This window comes from Prinia subflava, chromosome 19 (assembly GCF_021018805.1).
Source record: "Prinia subflava isolate CZ2003 ecotype Zambia chromosome 19, Cam_Psub_1.2, whole genome shotgun sequence".
Taxonomy (NCBI): Eukaryota; Metazoa; Chordata; class Aves; order Passeriformes; family Cisticolidae; genus Prinia; species Prinia subflava.
The window spans coordinates 2,859,345-2,883,161 of record NC_086265.1 but is presented as its reverse complement, the minus strand read 5'-3'; the positions used below and the strand labels follow the sequence as shown (position 1 = coordinate 2,883,161).

The 23,817-nt window shown below is 46.7% G+C and overlaps 2 protein-coding genes across 7 annotated transcripts; one reads left to right on the top strand and one right to left on the bottom strand.

Annotated features, from left to right (window-relative positions):
* The first annotated feature begins 1,944 nt into the window (after window positions 1-1,944).
* On the top strand, window positions 1,945-20,004 carry RHOF (ras homolog family member F, filopodia associated). Of its 5 annotated transcripts, none has more exons than XR_010082686.1 (6): window positions 1,945-2,304; window positions 2,457-2,544; window positions 8,571-8,680; window positions 9,388-9,522; window positions 10,691-10,986; window positions 11,606-11,746. XR_010082686.1 is itself a non-coding variant. In XM_063415818.1 (6 exons), the coding sequence occupies exons 1-5, from the start codon at window positions 1,945-1,947 to the stop codon at window positions 15,838-15,840; spliced, it is 726 nt and encodes a 241-aa protein (XP_063271888.1). In that variant the 3' UTR covers window positions 15,841-15,849; window positions 19,876-20,004. The 5 variants fall into 5 exon arrangements, 4 of the variants coding, with proteins under 4 accessions (XP_063271888.1, XP_063271889.1, XP_063271885.1 ...); XM_063415818.1 differs by lacking the exons at window positions 10,691-10,986; window positions 11,606-11,746 and adding exons at window positions 15,808-15,849; window positions 19,876-20,004; XM_063415819.1 differs by lacking the exons at window positions 10,691-10,986; window positions 11,606-11,746 and adding an exon at window positions 15,808-15,850.
* On the bottom strand, window positions 14,330-23,528 carry TMEM120B (transmembrane protein 120B). Of its 2 annotated transcripts, none has more exons than XM_063415813.1 (12): window positions 23,378-23,528; window positions 20,933-21,051; window positions 19,948-20,064; window positions 19,145-19,204; window positions 18,462-18,557; window positions 17,363-17,452; window positions 16,860-16,925; window positions 15,865-15,926; window positions 15,520-15,612; window positions 15,086-15,150; window positions 14,868-14,936; window positions 14,330-14,658 (listed from the first exon to the last, which is right to left on the bottom strand). In XM_063415813.1, the coding sequence occupies exons 1-12, from the start codon at window positions 23,444-23,446 to the stop codon at window positions 14,545-14,547; spliced, it is 1,020 nt and encodes a 339-aa protein (XP_063271883.1). In that variant the 5' UTR covers window positions 23,447-23,528; the 3' UTR covers window positions 14,330-14,544. The 2 variants fall into 2 exon arrangements, with proteins under 2 accessions (XP_063271883.1, XP_063271884.1); XM_063415814.1 differs by having other exon boundaries at window positions 14,582-14,658; window positions 14,864-14,936.
* Window positions 23,529-23,817: the final 289 nt, after the last annotated feature.

Sequence of the window (23,817 nt, the reverse complement as noted above, 5' to 3'; positions counted from 1 at the left end):
CACATGACAAGCAATTGTTGGCCTTTTGCAATATCTGAAATTTATCAGAGAGTCACTTGACTTACTTGGTAAATCCCATTCCTTAGGGTCTGTCTTTCCTGTGGTGAATTTTTCAAGGCATTGCTCTTACTTGGTACGTGCTGTAGTGGGAATTCGTAGCTGAAAACACAAATAATTAATGTCACTGGTAATGTTAAAAAATAAATATTTAAGGCTCTGTCTTGTTATGCACTTTCTTAACTCAGTTTATGAATATTTCCTTGGGCATAAATGGGGTTAGTTGTTGTTATCCCAAATGCACGTTGTTTCATCCCAAATCTAAATGTGTACAAATCTAAAAGTTTCCTTAAGTATAAAATGTACAAGGACACAAAGCTGTGAGAAATGTAAAGATTATTTTGCAAGACTTGGAAAAAAAACTAAAACCAAAAAGAGAAAGCAAAACCCCACAAATTAATAATGAACCACAAAATACTTTTATCCCCCCAAAAATCCCCTTTATGGCAATAATTGACTTGAAAAAAATCCCCCCTGAATTCTTCAGTTGCAGGAAGACTGTGAACTCTACGTGCTGATTGTATCGTGCATAGTGTGATACTGGGTTTGAGCCAGGTCCAAATAAATCATTTCAGGATAAAACAAATTCTTTCCTGGCCCATCCATTCCTGTGCCATTGGAATGCTCTCAGCCATTACAGTGGACAGGAGCTGATGGCTTTTCCCGTGTTCCAGATAAGATTTATATGACTGTGGTTTGTAAAGCATTTTTGACAGTTCCTACATGATTGCATCAACTTTTTCCTCAGTAAAATCGTGAATTTTAAATAGATGTGAATTTGACTCCTTTTTTACTATTATAATTTGAGTTCTAAGACGCTTTGTTGGGTATTACAGGTCCTTCTTCTTGTCTATTACAGAAATATCCTTTTCTAGCTTTTTGTTTGCCCTGTGCACAAAGCAGGATCCTCCTTGCCCGACTGCAGTGGTGTTTGTACTGGGTCTGGAAGGCCATCTAGTGACACAACCGCGCAGGGGAAAATGCAAAGCCCTACTCGAGTTGTGGTTTTGTTTTTTGTTTTTTGTTTTTGTTTTTTTTCTTAGCTGAATTAGACAGTCTTGCTACACCCGAGCCTGTCCTTAAGGGTTTGTTGCTATTCCCACAAGTGGTATTTAAAAGAAGAAATTAGAGGAAATTTTTATTTCTTAAGAACAAACTTACTTAAGATAGAACACACTGCTAATCCATGCCAGGAAAGAAACGTGCTTTTTGTCAGTGCTGAAAGGTGGTAGATTTGCACCTGAGCAGATCTGTCCAAAGCTCAGTGTCACTCCCCTGTCCTGTGCATTGGAGCCAAACATCATCCAGCAGTTTTGATCCCCTTCCAGAGCCAAACATAACGTTCCACAGTACCAAAAAACACCACGGGGAAGACTGGGGTCACCACATCTCTGCAATTAAAAATTAGAAACTCCAGTTATTTTCGTTGCAGCTCACCTTGGGTGGTGAGCAGAGGATGAGCAGAGCTGTCGGTTCTTACCCAAGCAATAAATCAGTGGAGAACAAGCAGCGGGTCACTGCCAGTGCCAGCACCGAGGTGCCTTTCCGGGGGTGCCTCGGGGGTCTCTGCCTGCCCTCACCGTGCCTGGCACCGCCGCGCCTCAGGGCTGGACATCGGCGTCGAACCGGAGCGGCCCCTCAGGCTGGGCCGCTTGGAGGGGCTCCCAGCGGGAACACACGGAACGGGAATAAATAAATGGGGACGCGGTGTGTGGGTGGAAGGGCAAAAGGCCGGGGCCCGACGGTCCCGGGGGATGGAGCCTCGAGGGCTGCCCGGCGGGACGGGCGGGCGCTGCAGCCGCGGGGTGTGTGAGGGGCCGCGGCGCTGAGGGCCTTTCCCGCCGTGACCCCGAGCAGCCGCGGCCTGCGGGCGGCCCCGGCCGGGCGATGAGGCCCGAGCTCCGGGAGAGGCTCCCGCAGTGTCCCGGGGGGCGCGGGCGGGGCCCTGAGGTGGCGGCGGCGGCGCGGCGCGGCCAATCCCCGGCGGGGCGCGGGCGGCTCTGCCCGCCCCGGGCGCGGGCGGGGAGCGCAGCTGGTCCCGGCCGCGCTGCGCCCTCAGCGGGCCCGCTCCGCTCCCGCTCCATGGAAGCGGCCAACGGGACCGTGCCCGAGGGCGCGGAGGAGCGGCCCCGCGGCCCCGCGGCCGCCCCGTCGGGCAGGAAGGAGGTGAAGGTGGTGATCGTGGGCGACGGAGGCTGCGGGAAGACGTCGCTGCTGATGGTGTACGCCAAGGGCTCCTTCCCCGAGGTGAGGGGCTGCCACCACCGCGGGGCTGGGGGCCGCAGCCGGGGCCGGCCCCAGCGCTTGGGCCCCGCCAGCGCCGCTTGCCACCATCACAGAGCCCATTAAGGTTGGAAAAGGCCTCTGAGATCATCGGGTTCGTTCTCCTCCCTTTGCAGCAATACGTGCCCTCTGTTTTTGAGAAGCACACGACCAGTGTGACGGTGGGGAAGAAGGAGGTCACCCTGAACCTGTACGACACGGCAGGTAAGGGGTTCTGCTTCCCCCATCCCAGGCGGGCTGCGAGGGGCAGCACTGCCAATGCACTGCTCAGGGACATTGGCCTGGGACTGAGCCCAAACCCGGCCCAGACTTTCGTAACTTCAGGCAAATAAGCAGAAACTGTACTACCGTAAAATGTGGCTCCGGTGAACGCACCCCCATTTCTGTTCCAGCAGATTTTTTCAGTGTCAGCTTAAACCAGGCCAATATTTGAAGACTGTAAAGATGGACAGATTTTCAAATTGTTTCTCTACCAGCATAGTTTAACCATAGCATTGCAGGTAAGACTGCTAGAGACTAAAGTACAAACAAACCAACCACCATTACCTGTTGCATGTCAATGTGCCCTCCGGAAAAAAAAGGATCGATTGTCTAATGGCAGTTCTGGTCATCGACTCATTCATTATCTTAACAACCCAATTAATTCAGAAACATCAAATAGCAAACATATCTGGAAGTATTAAAACCCAATTCCCAGATGCAAAGCATAATACAATCAACCAGGAAAATATTTTAATCTGCTGCCATGTGTGATTGAATAGGGAAGGAGAAAAAGGCTGGTTTGTGTTCAAAATCAAAAGGCTGTGGCAGTAAAAGTTATTTGAAAATGCTGATAATTGTTCAGGTTCATTTGAGGAATTTGTGAAATGGTTTGTGTTCAACTTCACTTGAAGTTCCCAGACTCTGTTATCCAGCTGCGTTCCTAAATGAACCCTAAAACTGACACGTGCAGGGCTTCAGCTCAGTGTAAATCATCTGTTTCAATTCAAACCTGTGGACTTGTTCCAAATTTACACCAAGATAAATAAGAACCAAATGCAGTCCAGTCATTTTTAATAGCAATAAAACACACTTACCTTCCTGTATACTGCACGTGATAGCTGAAAACATAATTTAAAAGGCTTTTAACCTAAAAGTGAATTTCACTGCTAATTTTTACTACAGTGTGGTAAGATCCTGAGCACCCAATTTGCGGATGTGTCTTCCTGTGTCAGTGTTACTGTTCTAAGTCCATTTAGCTGGGATTACATACCTTCTACTGAATGGCAAGGGGTTTGGGTCTAAGACTTAGAGGAGAAGAGAAGGACTGGAATCTGCTGTGAGCAACCAAAGAGGGATTTCCTTAAGACAGGGTGTTGGCACCAAGAACCTGGCACTGCACTTGTCATTTTGATATTTGTTTGCTGTCGGTGTGGATTTTTTGCCTGTTACGCAGTTCCTAGCTCTCATATAAAATCCCCGTGCCACACATTCCAGCATTTGCCTTTGAAGTCTCTTCCAGGCCGTAAGGAGCTGGATGTGGAGATGGCAGCAGGCTGGGCAGCTCCAGCATTGCAGCACTGAGCTCTCCCGAGCCTGGCAGGAGTGCACAGCTCCTTGTGTCTCAACTCTGCACAACTCTGCAGCCCTGGGACTGTTCACTGAGCCTGGTGCTGGTGGCTTATCACAGAATCAGGACAGTCTGGGTGGGAAGGGACCTTTAAAGGTCATCTAGTCTAGCCCCTGTGCATTAAACAAGGACATCTTTAACCAGATCAGGTTGCTCAGGGCCCTGTCCAAGCTGACCTTGAATATTTTCATGGATAAAGCAGCCACAGCTTCTCTGGGCAGCCTGTGCCTCATTGTGAAAAAATTCTCCTTTATATCTATTGCAAATCTGCCCTCTGATAATTTAAAACCATTACCCCACGTCCTGTAATTTCCCAGTTCATGCATGTAGCTATCAGGCAGTGTGTACCTTCCACACTGAAATCACAGCTGGAAAAACTGATTTGCAGTTTTTGCAACACTGCTCCACTGGAGAGCAGTGGGGTGTACTTTGTGTCTTCTGGGACACTTTGGGAAGTGGAGCTGCCATTGTTGGCGTGAAAGAGCAATTGCTTCCCATCTCTCATGTGGAAACCTCAAAACCCAACATTTTTCACCTCCCAAAACAGTATCATGGCGTGGCCACAAGTTTCTTGAGGCTGTTAACACTTATCTCCTCCCTTCCTGTTAAATTTCTTTTGCTTTCCATAAGATACAGCAAGAAAGAAAGCAAGGAGATTGTCACCCGGGTTAAGACATTTGATTGGGAGGGTGAAAAACCTGAATTTTGTTCTGTTTCAAATCTGCTTACATAGTTTTATGTTACATATCTGTAATCTCTGTCAAACTTTACTTCAAGCAGCTTTTCAGCCTCTTTCTGTAACTGGAAGTTTTGCTAGAGGAAGGACTCACTTGAGCACACATTTTAATCTCATCCTGTTTTTAACAGTGCAAAATTGATGTTGAGTTCCTTAAGGGTTAGACTAGGACCAAGAGCTGTGCATTTTTAGGATCTTGCTTGGAGCAATATTAAATAAAGCTGGGTGTATTTCAGCATCATGGAAGGGTAAAGGATAGGTTCAGCTCCAGGGACTGGTTAAAGTTGGAAGGATTCTTTGCATTGTCAAGTCCTGTGCAGCTCGAACCTTTGAGCTTGTCCTACTTACTGGGGAAGGAGGACACAAACAAAAAGCTTAAGAAACAAATGTTTCAAGATACAAAAGGTATTCTTTCCTTGACAAGAATCTCAGTAACAAATGAACTTAATGGATTAGTCTAAAATGTACCAGAAAAAAGAATTTTTGGTGAGAGTTTTGTACTATGCTGTGTGTCTTCCTCATCAAACACATCTTGCTGTTGCAGGAAGTTGGTGGTACACATAAGCAATGTGTAAAGGCTTTGTAACATCCCTTGTCTGGTCTGCAAACAGCCTTTGCAGCCGCTTTTTCAATTAAAAGTTTCCATTTGCAGCTTGCGTGACAGAGGCAGAGGCACTGGGAGGTGAATGAACTCTGCAGTTTTTCCATGCCAGGGGAGCAGTGTCAATGCTCTAGGTGCAGTTCAGACATGAGGCTCAGTTCCTGGTGCAGGGGTTTCTCAGAACAGGGAGCAGAGCACTGCTGGGCTGGGGGAAGTAATGTCTCATCATTGTGGGCGCGCGCGCTCTGTCTGACAGGAAACACATGGAGGGCTCCCAGCGAGGCTCTTCAGGTCTCTGACAACAGAAGCATGAGGTCTTCAGAGAAATTCTAAGAGCCAGTGAATGCAAGAATAATTTCTCATAACTTTGAGAGGGAAGTCATGCTGAGTAAGACAAACCCCCTAATTTTCTAACTGACGTGTGCCCCTCCTGCCACAAGCGTTCTCTTCAAACAGTTTTCTTCCTGCCTAAAATGTCTGTTTCCCAATTTGTTTTAAACTGAACAGGGAAAAAACATAGCTGGCAAGCAGCTCACAGGCTGGCACTTTGGTGATGAATGGACAAAGGGGTGAGGAAGAGCAGAGGTGATGAGACTGAGACCTGTGGTTTCACTTCTCCTGTTCACCCTCAGCCACCATCAGAACTCCCTCCCCACCACAGGGCCTGGCTGCAGTGATGTGGTTACACAGCATCTCCCCGAGGCAGCAGGACTGGGAGCTGGGCAGAGAATTAGCAAATTTTAGGTGAATTCTGTTGGGTGGAGTTTTTTTCTGGAAAAACCCAAAGTCTCTGATGGTATGATGAATTGAAGACAGAGGAGTCACAGATGTGCTCACACTTAGGCAGATACTTAACCAACTCCTCCTCAGCGTGTTTGGTGTTAACTGGGGAGTGAAAACAGCTACTTGTGTTTGAGGAAGCACACACAGGACTTTGCATAGACATTCAGTTACTACCTAGGTTCACCTCTGTTCCTCCTTTTACTGTTTAGTAAAAAGACCTAAATCTGTGCTAAATTACCTCTGACCACAGAGCAGCTTTACAGAGGAAAAAAGTCTCCCAGGCCCTTTCTTGCATTTCACCAGCAGCACTTGAGGACAGGGGGTGAAAGGGATTGTTTTCAGAGAGGGAGATGTCTATGTTTAGACACAGCTTCATCTGGGTTCTGTTACATCCTCAGCAGCTGAGGAGCTGCATCTGAGCTCCTAAAGAGCAACTTCCTTCTCCTTCTCCTTCCCTGTGAGTGCTGCAACCACCCCACTGTAACACAGGTTAAGCAACTGGCACCTCACCTTCCCCCTCTGCTGTCTGCACCCCACCCTGTTCTGTGCTCTGTGTCCAACATTCCAAATGCACACGTGTTTTATACAGCATTTTCTCATGCATTTATTGTTTGCTTAAAAACCCATAGCTGCAAAGCTGGATTTGAAGATGAAGGAGCAGTTCACCAGGGCATATCTATGGTTTTGGACTTGCAATACAACATATTGTGTCACATAATTAAAGATACTTTTTCTGTTATCCCATCTAGAAGAGCGTGAATTTAGAGGTTTGTTCTGATTCCAAGAAAATAAACATATTTCTCCCAAGGGGACAGCCCTGTCTGCCTCATAAATTGCCAACAACAACTCAGAGGACCTTTTAATTTTACAAGCTATGTTGTTAGAAACTCAGAGGCCTGAACTGCAACAAGGAAAACTTGACAGCACTAGAGGAAGTTATGAGAGAAAAAGTTTGGCACCTGATGTGTTTAATGCATTTAAGGGATTATCTCAGCCACAAAAATGGCAAATCGGTTGCAAACAAGTAGATGGATTGGGAGAATAAGAAGGGATAAACAGTACAGTCTTTGCTCTGAATGTTTATACAACATGCATAATTTCGTCAATTGTGTATTATTTCTGGATTAAACCCTGAGTGATCAATCCCTCTTTGTTCTGCACCTCCCCACAGAGCACACGGCTCTTGTGGAAGCCTAAATACGAAGTGGTCCAAATCCAAGATTCCCATTGTACAAACATCTCAGGAAAATGGCTTATCCAGCAGGGATTGCCTTGGAATAAACTGTATCTCAACCAATCATTTAAATTAAGGAAGGGAGAAAAATATTTTAATATTACTGGCCTTCTGGTATCTGCAGTTCTTCAGATTTGAGACAAAAATTTTGGCAAGTGATGAGTACATGACTTTGGACTGAGGCAGGTGCCAGAGCAGGAATGGTTGCTGTAAAGTTGGGGCACACTGAAATTTTCTGCCTTCCTTCATTTGAAATATCAACATGAAGATTTGAGGTGTGGAACTTCCCTGTAGGGAAGTTTCTGGTCTGTGTGTGGATTGTGGTGATGGTGGGAAAGAGCAGCACTCCCAGTTCTCCTCATGGAAATTTGGTATATCACAGACACGTACCTGATTCCAGCATTCAGATGATAAATACACCTCCTACAGACTGCTTGAATCATGCTTTCCTCCTTATTAAATGAAAAAGATCGGGTTTTTTTCCCTGAGCTGCCAGCTGTATCTGGGAATTACTGCTTTCTTGAACTTAATCTCTCAAAGCAAGACACCTTCAGACCCTGGCACGGTGATTACTGTAAGGCGAAGAGTACAGGTCTGAAGCAAATCAGCTTCCTCTTGTCACATCACGTGCAAGAATATCCCTAATCAGAAGTATGACAAATCCCCTGCTTTTCCAGAATTCAGCAGAATTCCCTTAGATCTGCTGGGGAGTCCTGCTTCAAAGGCCAGTTAAGCCTGGCTCATGCTGCAGCATGGCTTGTACAATCCTGTGTGTAATCGCTGCTTCCTCTCTGCTCACCTGGGAAAGGCAACTTTGCCATTAAGGTTTCTACTTCACCATTCCTGTCTAGAAAATACAGTGTTTCTTCTCCTCACAGCATCACATGTGCAAATGGTTTTGGGGACTGCCAGTGTCAAACTGAAAATGTTTAATAATAATTGTTGGATTCCTCTTGATGACTTTATTTTTGAGCAGCAACTTGGCAGTGGGTGTTTAGAACTGCTTCTAAGTCTTCAGTAAGTGGACAAAGCAGGCTTTTTATCAAAACCTGCCAAAGGTGTATTCTGTATTCTAAATCATCCGTTTTGTCAGTGAGGGGGAATCTCCTGTACTCAAGGGAAGGAATTTTACAATTATTAAAACCTTGCAGTCTGTGCAATTATAGTACCATTGTTGTTGATCTCAGGTATGTGTCTGTACATATCCCCATTGTTCTGCTTGTTCAGGACAGAGATTTCTTCATCCAAACCCTGCTGTGTGTTTCAGGGCAGGAGGACTACGACAGGCTACGGCCACTTTCTTACCAGAACACCAATGTGGTGCTAATTTGTTACGATGTCATGAACCCCACTAGCTATGAGAATGTAGCAGCCAAGGTAAGAAGCTTCTAAATGAATTACACGTGCCTGATCTATGACAAAATGTCAGATTAGAAGTGCTGGTACTTTTGGTGTCCTGTACCCTGGGCGTGTAGATGCCCAGATCACTCATCATGCACTGAGCTGCAGGTCACAGACCTTAGACCCGGTGCTCACCTCTCCAGGGCTCCTAAGTGCTCAGAACTGTGGCTGACTCTCACAGAAGAGATCAAACACCAGCAATGAAATCACTGCTTTATCTGTAGCAATGTCCCACGACCAGCATTGCACATCTTAGAGTCGAGACTACTCCCATCACATGTGTATTTAATTGCAGGGGAGAGATGAGAGCAACCACTTCTCTGTGCTGGGATTTCTCAAAGCTCCGAAGCATTTTTGGACACCAAGGAAAACAAAGCAAGACTTAGTCCAAATTCTGTTTTTAAATGTGACTTTAGAGGAGCTCCTCAGAATTTAAACAGATGATAAATAAACATTTTGGCATAGAGACAGATGCCACTGTTTTTATAAAGCAGCTGACTTTGGGTAGGACTTTTAAACATTTCTGGGATGTAAATAGTACATGTTTACCTCCCCCCTACTAGACTAACTCCCAAACTCTGAAACAGCAGCTTACATTAAGTGCTGCTTGGCTGTATTGTTTTATTTCAGGAAACAAACAACGAAACACAAGTCAGATGTGACAGTTTTGTTTTCTCCTGCAGTGGTATCCTGAAGTGAATCACTTCTGCCGGGGTGTCCCGCTCGTGCTGATCGGCTGCAAGACAGACCTGAGGAAGGACAAGGAGCAGCTGCGCAAGCTCAGGGCTGCCAGGCAGGAGCCCATCACCTACAGCCAGGTAAACCTCTGAGCTCCTAACGTGGTGGTGGCCTCTTGGCAGGAGATAAAGCACGTGATGGCGTTGCTCCTCACAGGTATGATCACAGACACGGCAAAATTAGGAGATCCAGATAAAGAAATGATTGACAGCACCAACAGAGGTTTCTGTAACTTCTTTCTGGGAGTGGTCAAATCATCACCCATTTTTAGTGCCAAAGTAAAGAGAAATATGAGCAGTTTTAAAGGACACGACTGTCTGCCTTCTATGCTCATTACATCTCATTCTTCTTTCACAGCTGAGTTATTACTGTTACAAGTTTGTAAGCTTTAACAAGTTTGCTGGACTTCCTTCATAATTGTTATTAGCTGACATTGCAGCCATCACTGGGGCTTTGATCAGAACTGTGATAAAGACTGGAGATGTTAGGAAACACATTCCAGTATTAAATACACTGACTGTTCTGGAATAAATGTATTTTGCAAATCCTACTTAAAAATAAATCCTTTCAAGGCCAATAGCAAGAACATCTGCAAGGTTTCTCTGACATGAGGGACTCTGCTTTGATGTTTCTAAAGTAATTTTAAGAAAACCACATATTATCAGTATCTCTAAGTATTATGAAGCAATGAGATTTATGAGTAGTGTTATGTCAGTGGTATAACTGTTGTAGGTACAGGAGAAGCAGTGATGGAACAGCTTGTCCCATGTCACACAAGACCTTTTTGCTCTGGTCCTCCAATTTTTCTTCTTCTTTTTGTTAAAATACAAAGCCATCCTTCTCCTCTCACCTCAGAGCAAGAACAGCAGCTTTCAAACTGAGACACACGTCCAGGGAACAAGGTCAAGTGCTACTACAATCTTGAGTGAATCACCACTTCTTCTAAACAGCAGGAAAACAAACTGCAACTGCATCACCACGAAACCACACTGGGCCTTTTAGTTTGTGTCCCTTGCACGCAAGATGAGGTCCCAGCCTGTCACAGTGAACAGTTACAGCTTGTCCCTTGTTTGCATGAATAAATCCCTTCATCATCCTCACATGAGAGAGCATCCAGGCAAGCAACAGACACTTCTGGCCACTCTGCTGAGGCCTCATGCAGTTAAACTCAAGGACCCACATGTTATACAAGCTCTGTCTCCTGTGTGAGCCCTTGGTTTTTCCTCCCTGAAATATGCTCTACCTCAGTTTTTTACAGCTGATGGCACCTTGAGCCACACAACCTGATACTTCCCATGCCAGGCACAGAGAATTTGGACACTACCTGCCACCACTGCAGCTTGCAAACAACTGGAAGGAGACAAACTGCTTAAATATGAAGAAACAACACCAACAATCCCCCCTCCCAGTAAAAGCTCACACTCCCAGAGATTATAATGAATAAATGCAGGGTCTGTGAGCCATGGGTTGCAGACCTGGAATTCACAGTAAAAGGCTCACCAACATTCCAACCTGACTCTGCAGGGACAATAAAAGGATCACAAGTAAGAAATCACTGTGCTTTGTCTGTAGTGATTTCACACAACCAGCATTGCATGGAAATATTTTAGATTCTAGCCTGTTCCCATTGCATGGCACCGTTTTGTTTTTATTTTGGCTGAGCCCTTGTGATGCTTCACAGCAGAAGTCAAGGTTCCTGCATGTGCACCAGCAAAACAAGGCAAGGCATCAGTGCAGATTCCGTTCTTGCATGTGACATTCACTACTGAAGGTGACATCCCAGAATAATTAAGGTCAGGCCTGAAGAAAAGACATCTTGTAGATCATGTAGACATCTTATCCTCACTTAAGTACCTACCTCAGCATTTGGCTTAAAGCAGTTCAATACTGGGAATATTTTTGTGCTATCAGGACTCTGCATCTCAAGAGTCTCTAATGCTCTGAACTCTTAGGCCAGGCTTTGGTTTAGAGTGGAAAAACCCCAAGTTTATTTACAGTGCTTCAGTTTGTTACCAGTGCCACTCACACTCTAGCACTGCACTCAGAGGCAGCTTCTTTTTCATGATTGCAAAGATGGACAAATTAATTCCCTTTCTTCCCAACTCATCTTCCTTCTCTCATCCACCAAACTTACATCTTTTCTTACCTTTTTGTTCTTTCCAGGGTGAGGCAGCTTGCAAGGAGATTAAAGCAGAAATTTACCTGGAATGCTCAGCAAAATGTCGTGAGAACATAGAAAATGTTTTTAAAGAAGCCACAACCATTGCACTGAGTGCCATGAAGAAAGCCAAGTGCCACAGGAAACACAAAGTGTGCTCAGTGTTATAATCTGGACTGCACGAGAACCAAGTGATTCAGATTTTATAAACAGTTTAACTTGAAAAATCTTTTTTTTTTACATGTTTGTATTTCCAGGATCATTTATTTTAAAATTTGAAATATTTTTCGTATTTTTGCACTTTTGTTACATTGTTCTCACAGAGTTTTCAAAGCTGTTTATCACAGTTAGCTCATACTGTGTGCCTTCACCCATCTGGCTTTTGCTTCTACGTGTGAACAACTCACTATTTAAACTGCAATGAGCAGCAACTGCTACTATCTAACTTAATCTTGGGCTTTTTCTTCCTCTGCAAAATAATTGTGGCATGTTAGGCCTACAATTTACTGCCTTTTTCCACATTTTTCAGAAGCAATGCTAAAGCAGTTTATCAAGCACCTTTGAAGAGACAGAGAAAGTTTTGTCTTAACATTTTCAAGTTAATTCACTTGGTGGCAATGGCATGAGTTGGCCTCAAGCTGTGCCCTGAGTGTAGATGGAACCTGGACTAGCTTTGCAGAGCTGCAGCTCAGAGTTCTCCAAGGCCTGCTGCTGGAATGGAAAGTGGCATTTATCAATGGAAATATGTCAGTTGCTCCAATTAAATAATGGAGTATCATGGGAAATAGTTAATTTACAGCACTCAAATTTAGAAGTACTCCAAGCAGCTACTACATGTAATGTCAAGTCAGTCTTATGATAAACATTTACAGCTTATTTAATACGAGACAGATGCAAATCATGGTGCACACTGGAGGAAAAATTCATTGACTCGTGAAATCGTCTCTACTGGTATAAATTAAAATTTTCCCTTTTGTGATGAAGGTGTCAGTTGTCTAAGCATCAGGCAGGCTCCCCCTGCACACCCTGGTACCTGTGCCTCGTATCTCCTGGTTCTTTTGCACATCCCCTCAGTGATTGTAGGAGCAATCCTTAGTTTGTAGTCACCATAAACCAAAGCTGAGAGGGGAAACGAGGTTCCTGCAGTAGAGGTGTTGCTGAAAGCTTTCTGTGTAAGGCAAACTGGACATGACCAGCTGGTGCAAAACTCTTTTGGAGCAAGCCATTATTATTGTTTTGCATGAAGGGTAAACAGATTGACCCTTGAAAAATCTTTTTAATTTTTCTCCTAACTTGTTTTAATAAAGTCTGTAAATATCTATGAGCCTAAAATGGGAAATTAATTGGAAGTTTGTGCACATCCTTGATTACAGAAAAACCTTGGAGAATTGTGCAGCCTTTTCTCCATTTGTCAGTGAAAGAACCACCCCTCACCTCACCCAGTATGAAACTGAAACCCCAACGCTCAGGAAGTGACCTGCTCACCATCAGCTCCACAGTGGAAATCCCTCTGGCTTTTTTAATCTGAGTTTCTCAGGTTGCAGAACTCACATCATTCACCCCTGCAAAACCAGGTTCCAGCATTGCTCTCAACAGAAAACAATTTACATTTCACGAACTGAGAGTTCGAGGAGTTAAAAAAAAACCCAACCTCACAGGGTGTGCAAAAATAGCAAAATAGAGCCCAGCTGGTGTGAAAACTGTTGAAGATATGCAAATTGCAGTTGATTGCTCATGACCACAGAACAGTGACATGGCAAAGGTAATTTTGCCAGTTTGCAGCAGCAGAACTGATGAATCCCTCTGAAGCCTGTGGTGCAGTATCTGTCCTCTTGTGAGCACACTGAGAGGAGGGCACTGAAAACTGTCACAGTTTTCCCCTCACACTGCCAGAGGATGTGCCCAGTTTGGGCTTTGCGCTGCCTCAAAGGGAGCTTTCACTGCTGGGAAAGACACGGCCCAAGGCAGCTCAGTGCTGCAGCTGCCTGAGCAGGTACAGGAGATACAGCACCCGAAAAAGGGTGTTCCAATGAGTGACTGTAAATTCAACAGCACAAGGACTTTAGCAGGGTAGCACTCAGTGTTTGTTCCCTGCCATCCCCTTGACCCAGTGTTTCCATTCTCTTCATTACTGGTACAAGTGCAGCAGCTAAAGAAAGTATTTAATATTTGAGCTGAGCCTGTCTTCCCCTTTCCAGAATTGTGTCTCAAAACCCATCCCAAGGGCCGTGTGTTTGTCACTAAAAAGGGGCAGAGGCAGCTGCATATTGAATGGTTTATTTTAGGTTCTTTCAGGCCTGGACAAATGACCTGGTCTCCCTGGAAAAGGGCTAGCAGACTTCCCTGCCATTTAAAAACTGCTTTTGCTTGCATGATTTTGTTTTCAAAGGAGGAATTTCTCTTCTTTAAATAGCTTTATAGGAGTGTATATAGCAGCAGTATGGTACAAAGATGAGCATTTTCTTTTCACAGTACACATAGGTTAGTATTGCCACTGAGAATATGCCTTGAACAAATGCCTTGAGAAACAGCATTTGCTCTGTATTACTGATCCACCCAGAGTGTTCATAAACCTCAATAAATTCCATACTCAGAATTTAAATAATAAAACTGAAAAGTGTCAGGTATCATTCCAGAATTGGAATTACAGTAGATCCCACATTTTCCCCAGCACTGGGGCCTCGCCAGGCAGGTGCATGCTGCTCTATACACAGAACAAAAACCCCAGAAGCAAATACATCTTATATTAAATATACATAAATAGCAGGAGTGTGACTGGAGAGCCATGCTTGCATTAATACTGAGTCTGTGCTGGCAGAGTCCTTCACCAAACACGGGGACATCCTTCCGAGCCCATCCACCGCCTGGCTGGGGCTGAGCAGGCTCTGTCCAAACCCAGCCCTGCTGGGGGAAGAGGATGGATGCACACTGGCAACAGGGGGAGTCACAGCTTCTTCACCTTGTCTCTGTTCTTCTGGAGTTTAGTGTGCACCACCTTGAGAGTAGTGAGGAAGTTCCCGAGGAAGAGCAGCAGGAATGTGAAAGCCAACACCAAAACCTGAAAGGGGAGAGGAAGCAGCATTTATTACCTTGCAATATTACAACGTGGATTATATTCAGCACTGCTGTGCTCTGCCAGACACAGAACACTCTGTGCTGCATTATCCTGAGATATTTAAACGGAGTCAGATGCCCAAATATGTTTCAGGATGTGCTGAAGCACCTCCTCTGCCCTGCTCTGTGCCTCTGAGCAGAGCCAACACGCACCTGCCATTCTTTGCATTCCTTGTGCCTTGACAATCTGAAAAGCGTGATTGCATTGTATAGCTGCCAGAACTGCAAAGGGGAAAAGAAAAAGGCAATTTAATTACGAGCAAAAAGAATCAAACCTTGGAAACATTTGTCATGGCTGTGTGTGATCCAAAGCACCCTTGTGTGCTGCTGCAGCAGACACTGCAGAGGGAGGAGGGGATCACCCAACTTACATGCCCGAAGAACAAGAAGGGAAGGAGAAATGTCAGCCCCCGCCACATCCAGGACTGAAATCCTTCTGGAAAAGGTTGACAGAAGAGGCACAGCATGAGCACAAAGAGCCAGGGCTGGACCTGCAGCTATTCCCCACCCAGACCACTCCATAAGGGCTATTCCAGTCATGTAAAAATATTTTCTTGAAATTGGAGAAGGATAAAGTTGGGGATGACCAAAACCTCCATCTTAGTCTCCTCAAATGCTGCCAAAGAACAGATTTCTCTGCTCCTGACATACAGGACCCAAGGAGGGGGATAAAAGCCACACTGCCCCTCCTGCCTTGGGACACAGGCAGCCCTGCAACTGGGGGGCACACAGCCCTCTCCCTCCCTATCAGAGCATCCAAAACCTGTGCAAAATAGTGCAAAGAAAGCATAGCAGGAGACCTCACCTACTGTAAGGTCCAAGTGGTTTCTCTCCCCCAAAGCCCGGAGCCTATAGAGGCACCCCCTTTGGTAGTAATACTGTAAGAACTGAACACAGCCTGGAGAAGGAGAGAGAAAACATCACTGCATTGGTTATTCAGAACTATGATAAGTATCAAACTATTCTAATAATGTTTAATCCAACAGCATTTAATTATTGGTTATATTTGTGGATTGAATATTTGTACACTGTCTTTATATTCCAACAGTTCAGTATTCCAGTATTTAAACCAAACAAAAATGTTTCCTTCTAGGCATGTACGACACAAAATGACTTCATCCCCTGAATTAACAAGGTAAGATATACTCACTCTGAAATATTGAAAATGCTAAAAATTGACTGCGAAACATCTGATACATGAGTCCATCTGGCCTGGAAGCAGAACACAGGGGAGGTCCATTAGTTTGCTAAAAGCATTCAGTGCAGAGCCCTTCCCCTTCCCCATCAGGCCTGATCCCATTAGCAAAGGAAGCAGCAGCTGGTGCCCACCCATTCCACCCACTGGGAGCCCAGAGAGGTGCTACAGCCACACGAGAAGGGCTCTCACTGATTAGGTTTCCCCTCTCTAACAAGGATAAATGCCATCCTCTCTTATTCATTATCACCATTTTCTGCAGGCAGCAAAGCCATTCTCAGCATCATCTGCACTGAGAATCCCAGCACTGCAGTAGGGGGTGGCTGTGCTGCTTATCCTGAGGGCAGCTCAGGGTGGATGGGGGGCAAGGGACCTTCTGCCCCAGCCACGATGTCAGCCCCCCACAGATTCAGAAGCAGAAGCTTTTGTTGTTTTAAAACAATTTTTAATAATTAATAATTTAAATTTTAAATAATTAATAATTAATCAGTTCATGCCCAAGTTGAGACGGGGTGCATCGTGGGTTGTCTAACCAACACCACCCACTGCAAGGGGGTAACTTGCATTTCTGGCTTTAAACTCTCAAATCAAGGCTCAGTAAAGGCACCAAACATTCATTTTGTGGTGTCCTTCCTCTATAGCAAAGTGCTGCTTGTTTCCTTAGTTACAGAGACAGAAATTGGGAGGCTTGTAAAGATTTTGCTATCAACAGCCCAACTATAGCCACAGGGTTTGTCTTTCTTTTTTTTAAAACCAGCAATGTAAATACAAACTTGCAGTGTTGTATTTATCATTGAAAACATCTGTAACATCAAACAAACATTAATGTTGACACTCTGCCATGTGTCCTGTGGCTACAGCTTTGTGGTCACACTGGATTTAAATGCTGAAATGATATAAAACCCATGAAACAGGCTTGAAGCACCTCAAGCAGACAAGAGCAGACTCACCACGTTAACATCACTCCAGACAGGAACGTGGAAACGTAGTGATGAGACACCCACCAGCCTTTGATCCTGAGCAGAAAAAACATGGCAGTGAGACAAAAACCATGGATTTCAGTATTCAAGTCCAGCCTTACAGGCAAAAAATGTTCCAAAAAATGGGAACAAGGCAGATGTCCCAACTCAAACACAAGGGATGCTTGTGTGACCTCTAACACAAGGCAGCACACACATCCCAGACCACATCTACAACTAACCCAGCTACCAAAACCAGCCAACACCTTGGACCAATAACTTAGGGACTCTTAGGAACTGCAGCTGTGCTCTCCCCAAACCTCAGGTGGCCACATGTGCCCTTGGAAGTGAGGAGAGAGACAAAAGACTCTCCAGAGAGGCCATCAGCATCTCAGATTTGCTGGGCTTCAGTGCCAAGCTGGATCCCTTTTTGTTGCCTGGTTTTCTTTTAGGACATTTCATGCTTTCCATGGTTTTTGCAGGTGCCACTGTACCTCGAGCCATTGCTAATGAGAATGCTTTCTCGTATTGTCAGCGTGCAGTAATACCACACCAACAGAAAGTTAAACACTTCATCTGTCACCCTGTGGAACAGAAAAAACACAGAGTTAAAAACCATCTTGATAATTATGAAGACACATTTTAAAAATCCCTACCTCCTCCTGGGTAGATGAAATCCTGCCCAAGTGAGGCTATGGACACAAAGTCCCATCCTGAACATCTCTAACCCACGGGCAGCCCTGCACACACGGGCAGCACTGCCAGGCTCCAGCACTGCAGATCCTGAGCTGATAAGCAGGTATGCAAGGATGACATTAAATGCTGCTCAAGGAGAGAAAGCACCATAGGAGCAGCAGATGATCCAATTTAGAGAGGCCTTTCTGGGCTAATTCAATGAGGAGATTCCATGAGATCTATATAAATCCAATCAATTAAAAGAATGGAAGAGCATTATGCTCTGGGGCAGAAAAACCCCAAACACTAAAACTTTATTTTGCCATTTGCAAACTCCTGAAGTCAAGGGGACTTGGGGCAGCCTCTGTGCAGGGCAGCATCATTCCTGGTACAATCCTGCATTCACTCAGACACACAGAGACGTAGTGGAAGTGCGTGGCTCCAACACCTTCCTGGTTTTTAAGAAAAAACTGAATAGAGGAAGCTTGTTGGTGCTCAGACACTTTATCACAACCTGAGATAATGCTTCAGGTCTGATTACCTCACACAAATTCTCTGTTGTTGCTTTTTTAACCCCAGAGCTGCAGCACCACTTAGGTCCCTGCCTGGGACAATCCACAAGCACAACCAAGGGTTCATTCCGAAGGACAGCATGATGCCAGAATAACAACATTAATTTTTAGGATCATCAGGAAACATGATGTTGGGCTTTCTCTGTTACAAAAGAGTATTTTAAAAAGGAAAAACAATTAGCTAAAATACAGCTCCTGCCAAAGAAGTGCAGGTGTCCTGCTGCCCAATTGCTCAAAGCCTAAACACCACCTGTGCTGTCTCACTGTCCTTAACAGTACATACGATAATTCAAACCTAGCACAATTTTATGCCAGATACTTGATAAGAAATATAAATGCAGCTTACCTGTAGTGGAGAAAAAACCTGCAGGCAACAGCCCCGAGTAACAAGATTATTGTCAGATAAAGTTTGAACTTCTCATACTCGTCCTTGTAGGCGAACCTGGAAGGAAACAGGTGCTGCTTATGGACACAAACAGATGTTTGATTGGAATGTGGCTTCACCTTTTCCAAACCACATACAAAGCCAAATGCCAGGCCCAGAGAGAGGAGTTTTGCTGAAACACTTAGAAAAGCAGTGGACAGTGGTGAAAGGCAGCATTCTGCCTGCAGGGAGGGTCAGCTCAGTCCCAGCTGCAACACAATGCCTCAAGTCCATCAGAGCTGGTTTCTGGGTTGGCACAACAAGATTTAAAAGATACACATATATATATATATATATATATATATCTCCATTTTCTAGAGCACTGCATGCCTAGAAGTCACAGTACCATTTTTCATCACAAAAATCTCTGAACACTTATACAATTCAGGCCACAGGCTGAGCTGGGCTTAAAAGCAAGTGATGGATGGAATCAATCAGAGCTATGTGAGATGTCAGCTTATCCCCATGTCACAGGCCAATCGCCCACCCTCAACATTTCACTTATCAGGTCTAACAGAAACCCATTCCCCTCTCTGGGCTTCAGTCCACACCCACAGCTGGCCCCGGAGAACCCCAAATTCACACGTGTGGGGAGGCTCACTCACTTTGCTTGGTTGCTCAGGAGAGTGACATTCACATTTCCAAGCACCAGATTTAAGTACAAGCTGGAAGACAAAAGCCAAGAGCAGACTCAAGTTAGTTGTTTTATTTGAACACCACATCTAGATCGAGGTGATGAGACAGTGGCTCTGCCAAAGCCACGTTTGCTGGAGGTTTTTAACTAAGACAAACTGGAGGGAAAGTCCACAGAAGAGGCTTTACACATGGAAATATTGGTCAGCCTTTCCAGGAAGTTATTGATAAGGTTTATTTCTTTAGTCTCTTTTTCACACTACAGTCTAAGGGCAATATATATATAGTGTGCACTGTCCAAATCCAAACACAGGGAGGATCTGGAAGAAAAGTTTCTGATAGAAACTTCTGAGGGGCTGCAACAACACAGCCCTTGACAACTGACATAACTCTGTCCTAGCAACCCTGCTTGAAGAAAAAGTTAAAGTTGATTAGAAATATTATTAAAAAAAAAAAAAAAAGGAAAGTCTTGTGCTGATTCAGCCCTCAAAAATTAGCCCAGGAAAACATCAGTGTGGAACACTGAGCTGCACAATCCCTTGCCAGTGCAGGTTACTGTCATTTTAACAGAAAACCTGCACTGCCCACACACATTTACATCCACTCACAGCTAATGAATTCTGTGTACAACTGACACAGCAGCTCAGCGAGAGATTTATGACTAATCCAATTTTACATGTCTTTCTTCAACCTTTTCCTTCAGGAACAAAGCGCTGTGAACATTTAGAATTCCAAAACTCCTGGAGCATGCCAGCCTCCCCAGCAGAGCACGTACCCGTTCCTCTTGGGCAGGTAGGCTTCCATGTCAAAGAAGACATTCTGCCTCTCCTTGATCTGGCTGCTGATCTCCTGAATGAGAGCAAACTCCTCAGGACTCGCTCTGGGCTTGCACCTGCAAGAACACAGAAACAAGATATTCCTGTTCATGTTTTCACCTCCTTTTTATTTGAAGTGAAATAATGTTGTCATAAAATCCAGGCTGTTCAAAAGCTGGCTCTGTGAGGTGGCGTGCTTTGCTCCTGGATTTCTGCAGCACCATTTGGGTTATCATGACTTTATTTCTCTGTCAGGTTTATGCTGCTGTAGGTTACTTCAGCTTCCCTTTTCATCAGCTCAGTGACAGGATCGCGTGGGAATATTGTGCTTTTCTGAAGGAACTCTCTCCACCCTGGGAACTGTGCGTGGTTTCAGGCATTGCCCCTGCAGAGGCTGCAGCTCTTCAGGTATGAAGTATTTCAGGATGTAACAGGACACAGAACTGATGATTTACTGACAAACTGTGGTCTTTAGTAATTAATGTTGAGCAGAGCCCAGCAGCCTGTGGCATCAGAGGTGCTGTACTCAGGCCTGCACACAAGGAATTCAGCCCGTGGCTCCTGGGATCAGCCAAGGAGCCAGACAGTTCCCTCCTGAAATCCACCCAGGAGCAAGTTACACCTCCAAGTTCAAGGACTGATGTTGCTCTTCCAGTGCAGTTTACAGAGCAAAGCATTGCTCACCTGGCACAGCCAAAAGCTGCACAGTGCAATGTACAGCACGCCCTGCAAGGATGAAACCCACAACAGCTCCCTTAAACTTCTTTATTTACAGGACTCCCCCTCTCATGCAGTAATGAACATTCTACTTGGCTGTCATATGGAACAACTTCAGCACTGCAACACAGATTGTCTATTCAAAGTACTAAAAATCGAAGCATTTCAGCCTTTGGGAAGGAGAAATATCCCATCCCTGCCTCCTCCACCCCCCGGGTCTCCTGTTACCGTTGCAGGCTGTGCTTCAGATCCCTCAGCGTCTTCTTCTGCCGGTGTATGGAGCTGCTGCAGGCTGTCTGCAAGCTGGTGACCTCTTCCAGTTTCTGCCTGTAAACTTTGTGTGTTTCCTGCAGGAGAAGAGGAGATGGTTGGTAGGAAGAGCCCTTCTAAGTTATTCCTTGTATTTGGTGCTCACCTCTGAAGGAAACAAGGAGAATCCTGGTTTTATGGGATACAACAGGCACCCCATTAACAAGCAAGCAGGGGGAGATGCCAAACCAGTACAGATATAACAGGGCTTAAATGGACACTGATGAAATTCCTGCATCAGGAGGAAAAGCATCCTCTACACTCATCTCACTTCCTCTTTAAAGAGCTTTCCCACTCGGGAGCTCCTCACTCCCACCCCACCCTGCAATGAAGCCCCTAATCCTTGAATCCCCTAATCCTCCATTTGATCCTGATACATGCCCATCAAATGGTGGCTAAATCACAGAGCAGGCACTCCAATTTCACAGCCAGATTAAATCTTGGAGAAAAAAAACGAGGGCCTAACAGACTTGGGGGGGATGGGAAATACACAACACCAGGCAGAAATCCACGGCTGGGGGTTGAGGCACCTCCTGGCCACCACTGCCATCCCAACCCCACGGATATTCAACCTACTGCCCCATATTCCAGTTTAAAGAGCTGAACTGATGTCCCTGCCTGTGGCCTCGGATGCTCCCTGGAAAGAACTGCTTTATCACAGCTCACTGGTCCCCTGAAGCCCCCAATTAGTGCTCAGCCATAACGAGGACACGCTCACCAACTGCAAACCCACTGAGCGGAGCCTCTGCTCTCACCCCTCCCTGTGCCTGGGAATACCTGGGCTCTGCTTTTCCACCCTTTGCAAGGACTTCACCCCCCTTCCCCACGAGGGAAGTCTCAGGAAGGGCTCCCCAAGCACCAAGCAATGACCTCTGAGCAAATTTTAAGATCTATAAAAAGTTGGACAACAGAGTTTGCAGAGTTAGTGCCAAGAGACAGTGTGGGTTACGTGGCTGCTTCACCTACCAGCACATCAACAACCACAGGAAATTCCCACTGCTCTTCCCAGAGCATAAACACAGTGGTGAGACCACACAAACCAAATCTTTGCTCTCCTCCTTGCTCTCCTACCCACCTGGTAGCTGTTCTTTATTTACAAGAAAAATCCAAAACAAGCTGCAATATCTGATTTAAAGACCTTAATAACCACTAACCCCGTACAGGCACTGCAGCTCTCACTGTTTCAGGCTCACTTTGGTTTGCTGAGCACACCTCGACAGCCCTAGTCCCTGGTCAGTGACACCACCAGCAGCTGCCACCCCATTGAAAAGTGTTCCTGCATTCCTTTTATAGGTGGGGAAACTGAGGCAGGGACAAGTCACTGACATTTACTGTGGTTTAGGTCAGACTCAGGCAGGGAGATTGTTGAGAAGGTGCACACAGCAAACAAGTGACCAACAAAACCAGGCCACTGATCTCCCCCAACACCCAACCCTTGTTTCTGCCAACAGGAGTGCAACTTGAACTGAGTTTTAATTAAGAAACAAGCTATATCTGGAAATCACACTTTTTGTTGTTGTTGCATGCACGTTCTGTTTAACAGTCTAAAAGAGGCTAAAACAGCCTCCAGAGTGAGAACAGCCGGTCATACTTTAAAACTGGCTTTAAGATTTAAAGCACGTGTATAGGTGCAGCACCGATGACAAGCAGGGAGGGAGGGGAAGGTTTCTGGAGGTAAAAGCATCTTGTAGAAGAGCTCTTGGCCTCCACTCCGAGACCCTTCTGTCCCCTCAGTGCACTTTTGGAAGATGGAAAATCAGCACTTGGACTCGTCGTATCCCACCACGGGAAATCAAACTCCGCCAGGAGATGCTGGTGGGACAGGCGCTGCCCGTGCTGCTCTCTGCACCACGCCACGGGTGCACAACCGCACCGCGTCCCCTCTTTCCATCCCTGTCCCAGCAGTGGGAACCCAGCACCACATCTTGGGGCATCCTCGGAGGGACCCGGGGCACGGCCGCGGCTCGGGCTCGGTGTGCGCTGTCCCATGCGCTCGCAGCACGGGGGTGACGGGGCACCGGTGCCGTGCAGGGATGCACATCCTCGCACCGCTGCGCTCCGTGCGGGCACCCCGCGCCCGCAGCGAGGGCATCGAGCACGCTTGGCCGCCCCGGGCGGGGCAGGGGGGAGCCCGCCCGCACCTCCGGCTGCTCCCGCCGAGCCGCCCCGGGGATGCGGCGGGCGGTGCGGACCCCCGGTCCCGCTCCTGCCGGGGTGAGGGGGCGAGCCGGGGCCAGCCCCGCGCCACGATGCGAAGCAGAGCCAGCAAGGGCAGCGCGGGGCAGCGCGGGGGAAGCGCGGGGGAAGCTGCGTCCGCGCAGGCAGGGGAGGCACCGCGATGCCCCGCAGGGCCCCGCCGCTCACCTGGAGCTGCCGGAACTCCTCCTCCAGCTCCCGCCACTCGCCGAGGCTCCGCTCCAGCTGGTCCCGCATGGCGCGGGGCCGCGCCACCTCCCCGGGCCGCCGGCGCGCGCCCGCCGCCCGCACCCCGCGGGCCCGCGCGCCGCGTGCGCCGCTGACGTCATCGCGCGCGGTCATGGGCGCGGCCCCGCGGCGGCGCGCGCCACCCGCCGCCCCGCCCGCCTGAGAGGAGGGAGCCGCCAGGTGAGGGAGGGAACGCTGCGGACTGTGGAGATCCCCCTCAGGGCAAGGCTCCCCTCAGGCGCCGTCCCCCTCAGGCCCGGAATCCCCTCCCGTGATGTTCCCCTCAGGCGCCGGCCCCCTCAGGCCCGGGATGCCCTCCCGTGATGTTCCCCTCAGGCCCGGGATCCCCTCCCGTGATGTTCCCCTCAGGCCCGGGATCC

What these genes read in the sequence shown, in the direction of transcription:
- RHOF (XM_063415815.1), top strand. Translation starts at nt 1,945, where the DNA reads ATGAGGCCCGAGCTCCGGGAGAGGCTCCCGCAGTGTCCCGGGGGGCGC. An exon ending in GAACCTGTACGACACGGCAG is followed by an intron (nt 2,545 to 8,570) that starts GTAAGGGGTTCT and finishes TGTGTGTTTCAG; the next exon opens with GGCAGGAGGACTACGACAGG. An exon ending in AGCCCATCACCTACAGCCAG is followed by an intron (nt 9,523 to 11,605) that starts GTAAACCTCTGA and finishes TGTTCTTTCCAG; the next exon opens with GGTGAGGCAGCTTGCAAGGA.
- TMEM120B (XM_063415813.1), bottom strand. Translation starts at nt 23,446, where the DNA reads ATGCGGGACCAGCTGGAGCGGAGCCTCGGCGAGTGGCGGGAGCTGGAG. An exon ending in CTGAAGCACAGCCTGCAACG is followed by an intron (nt 20,065 to 20,932) that starts GTAACAGGAGAC and finishes GTGTTCTTGCAG; the next exon opens with GTGCAAGCCCAGAGCGAGTC. An exon ending in CCACTTGGACCTTACAGTAG is followed by an intron (nt 15,151 to 15,519) that starts GTGAGGTCTCCT and finishes AACCTTTTCCAG; the next exon opens with AAGGATTTCAGTCCTGGATG.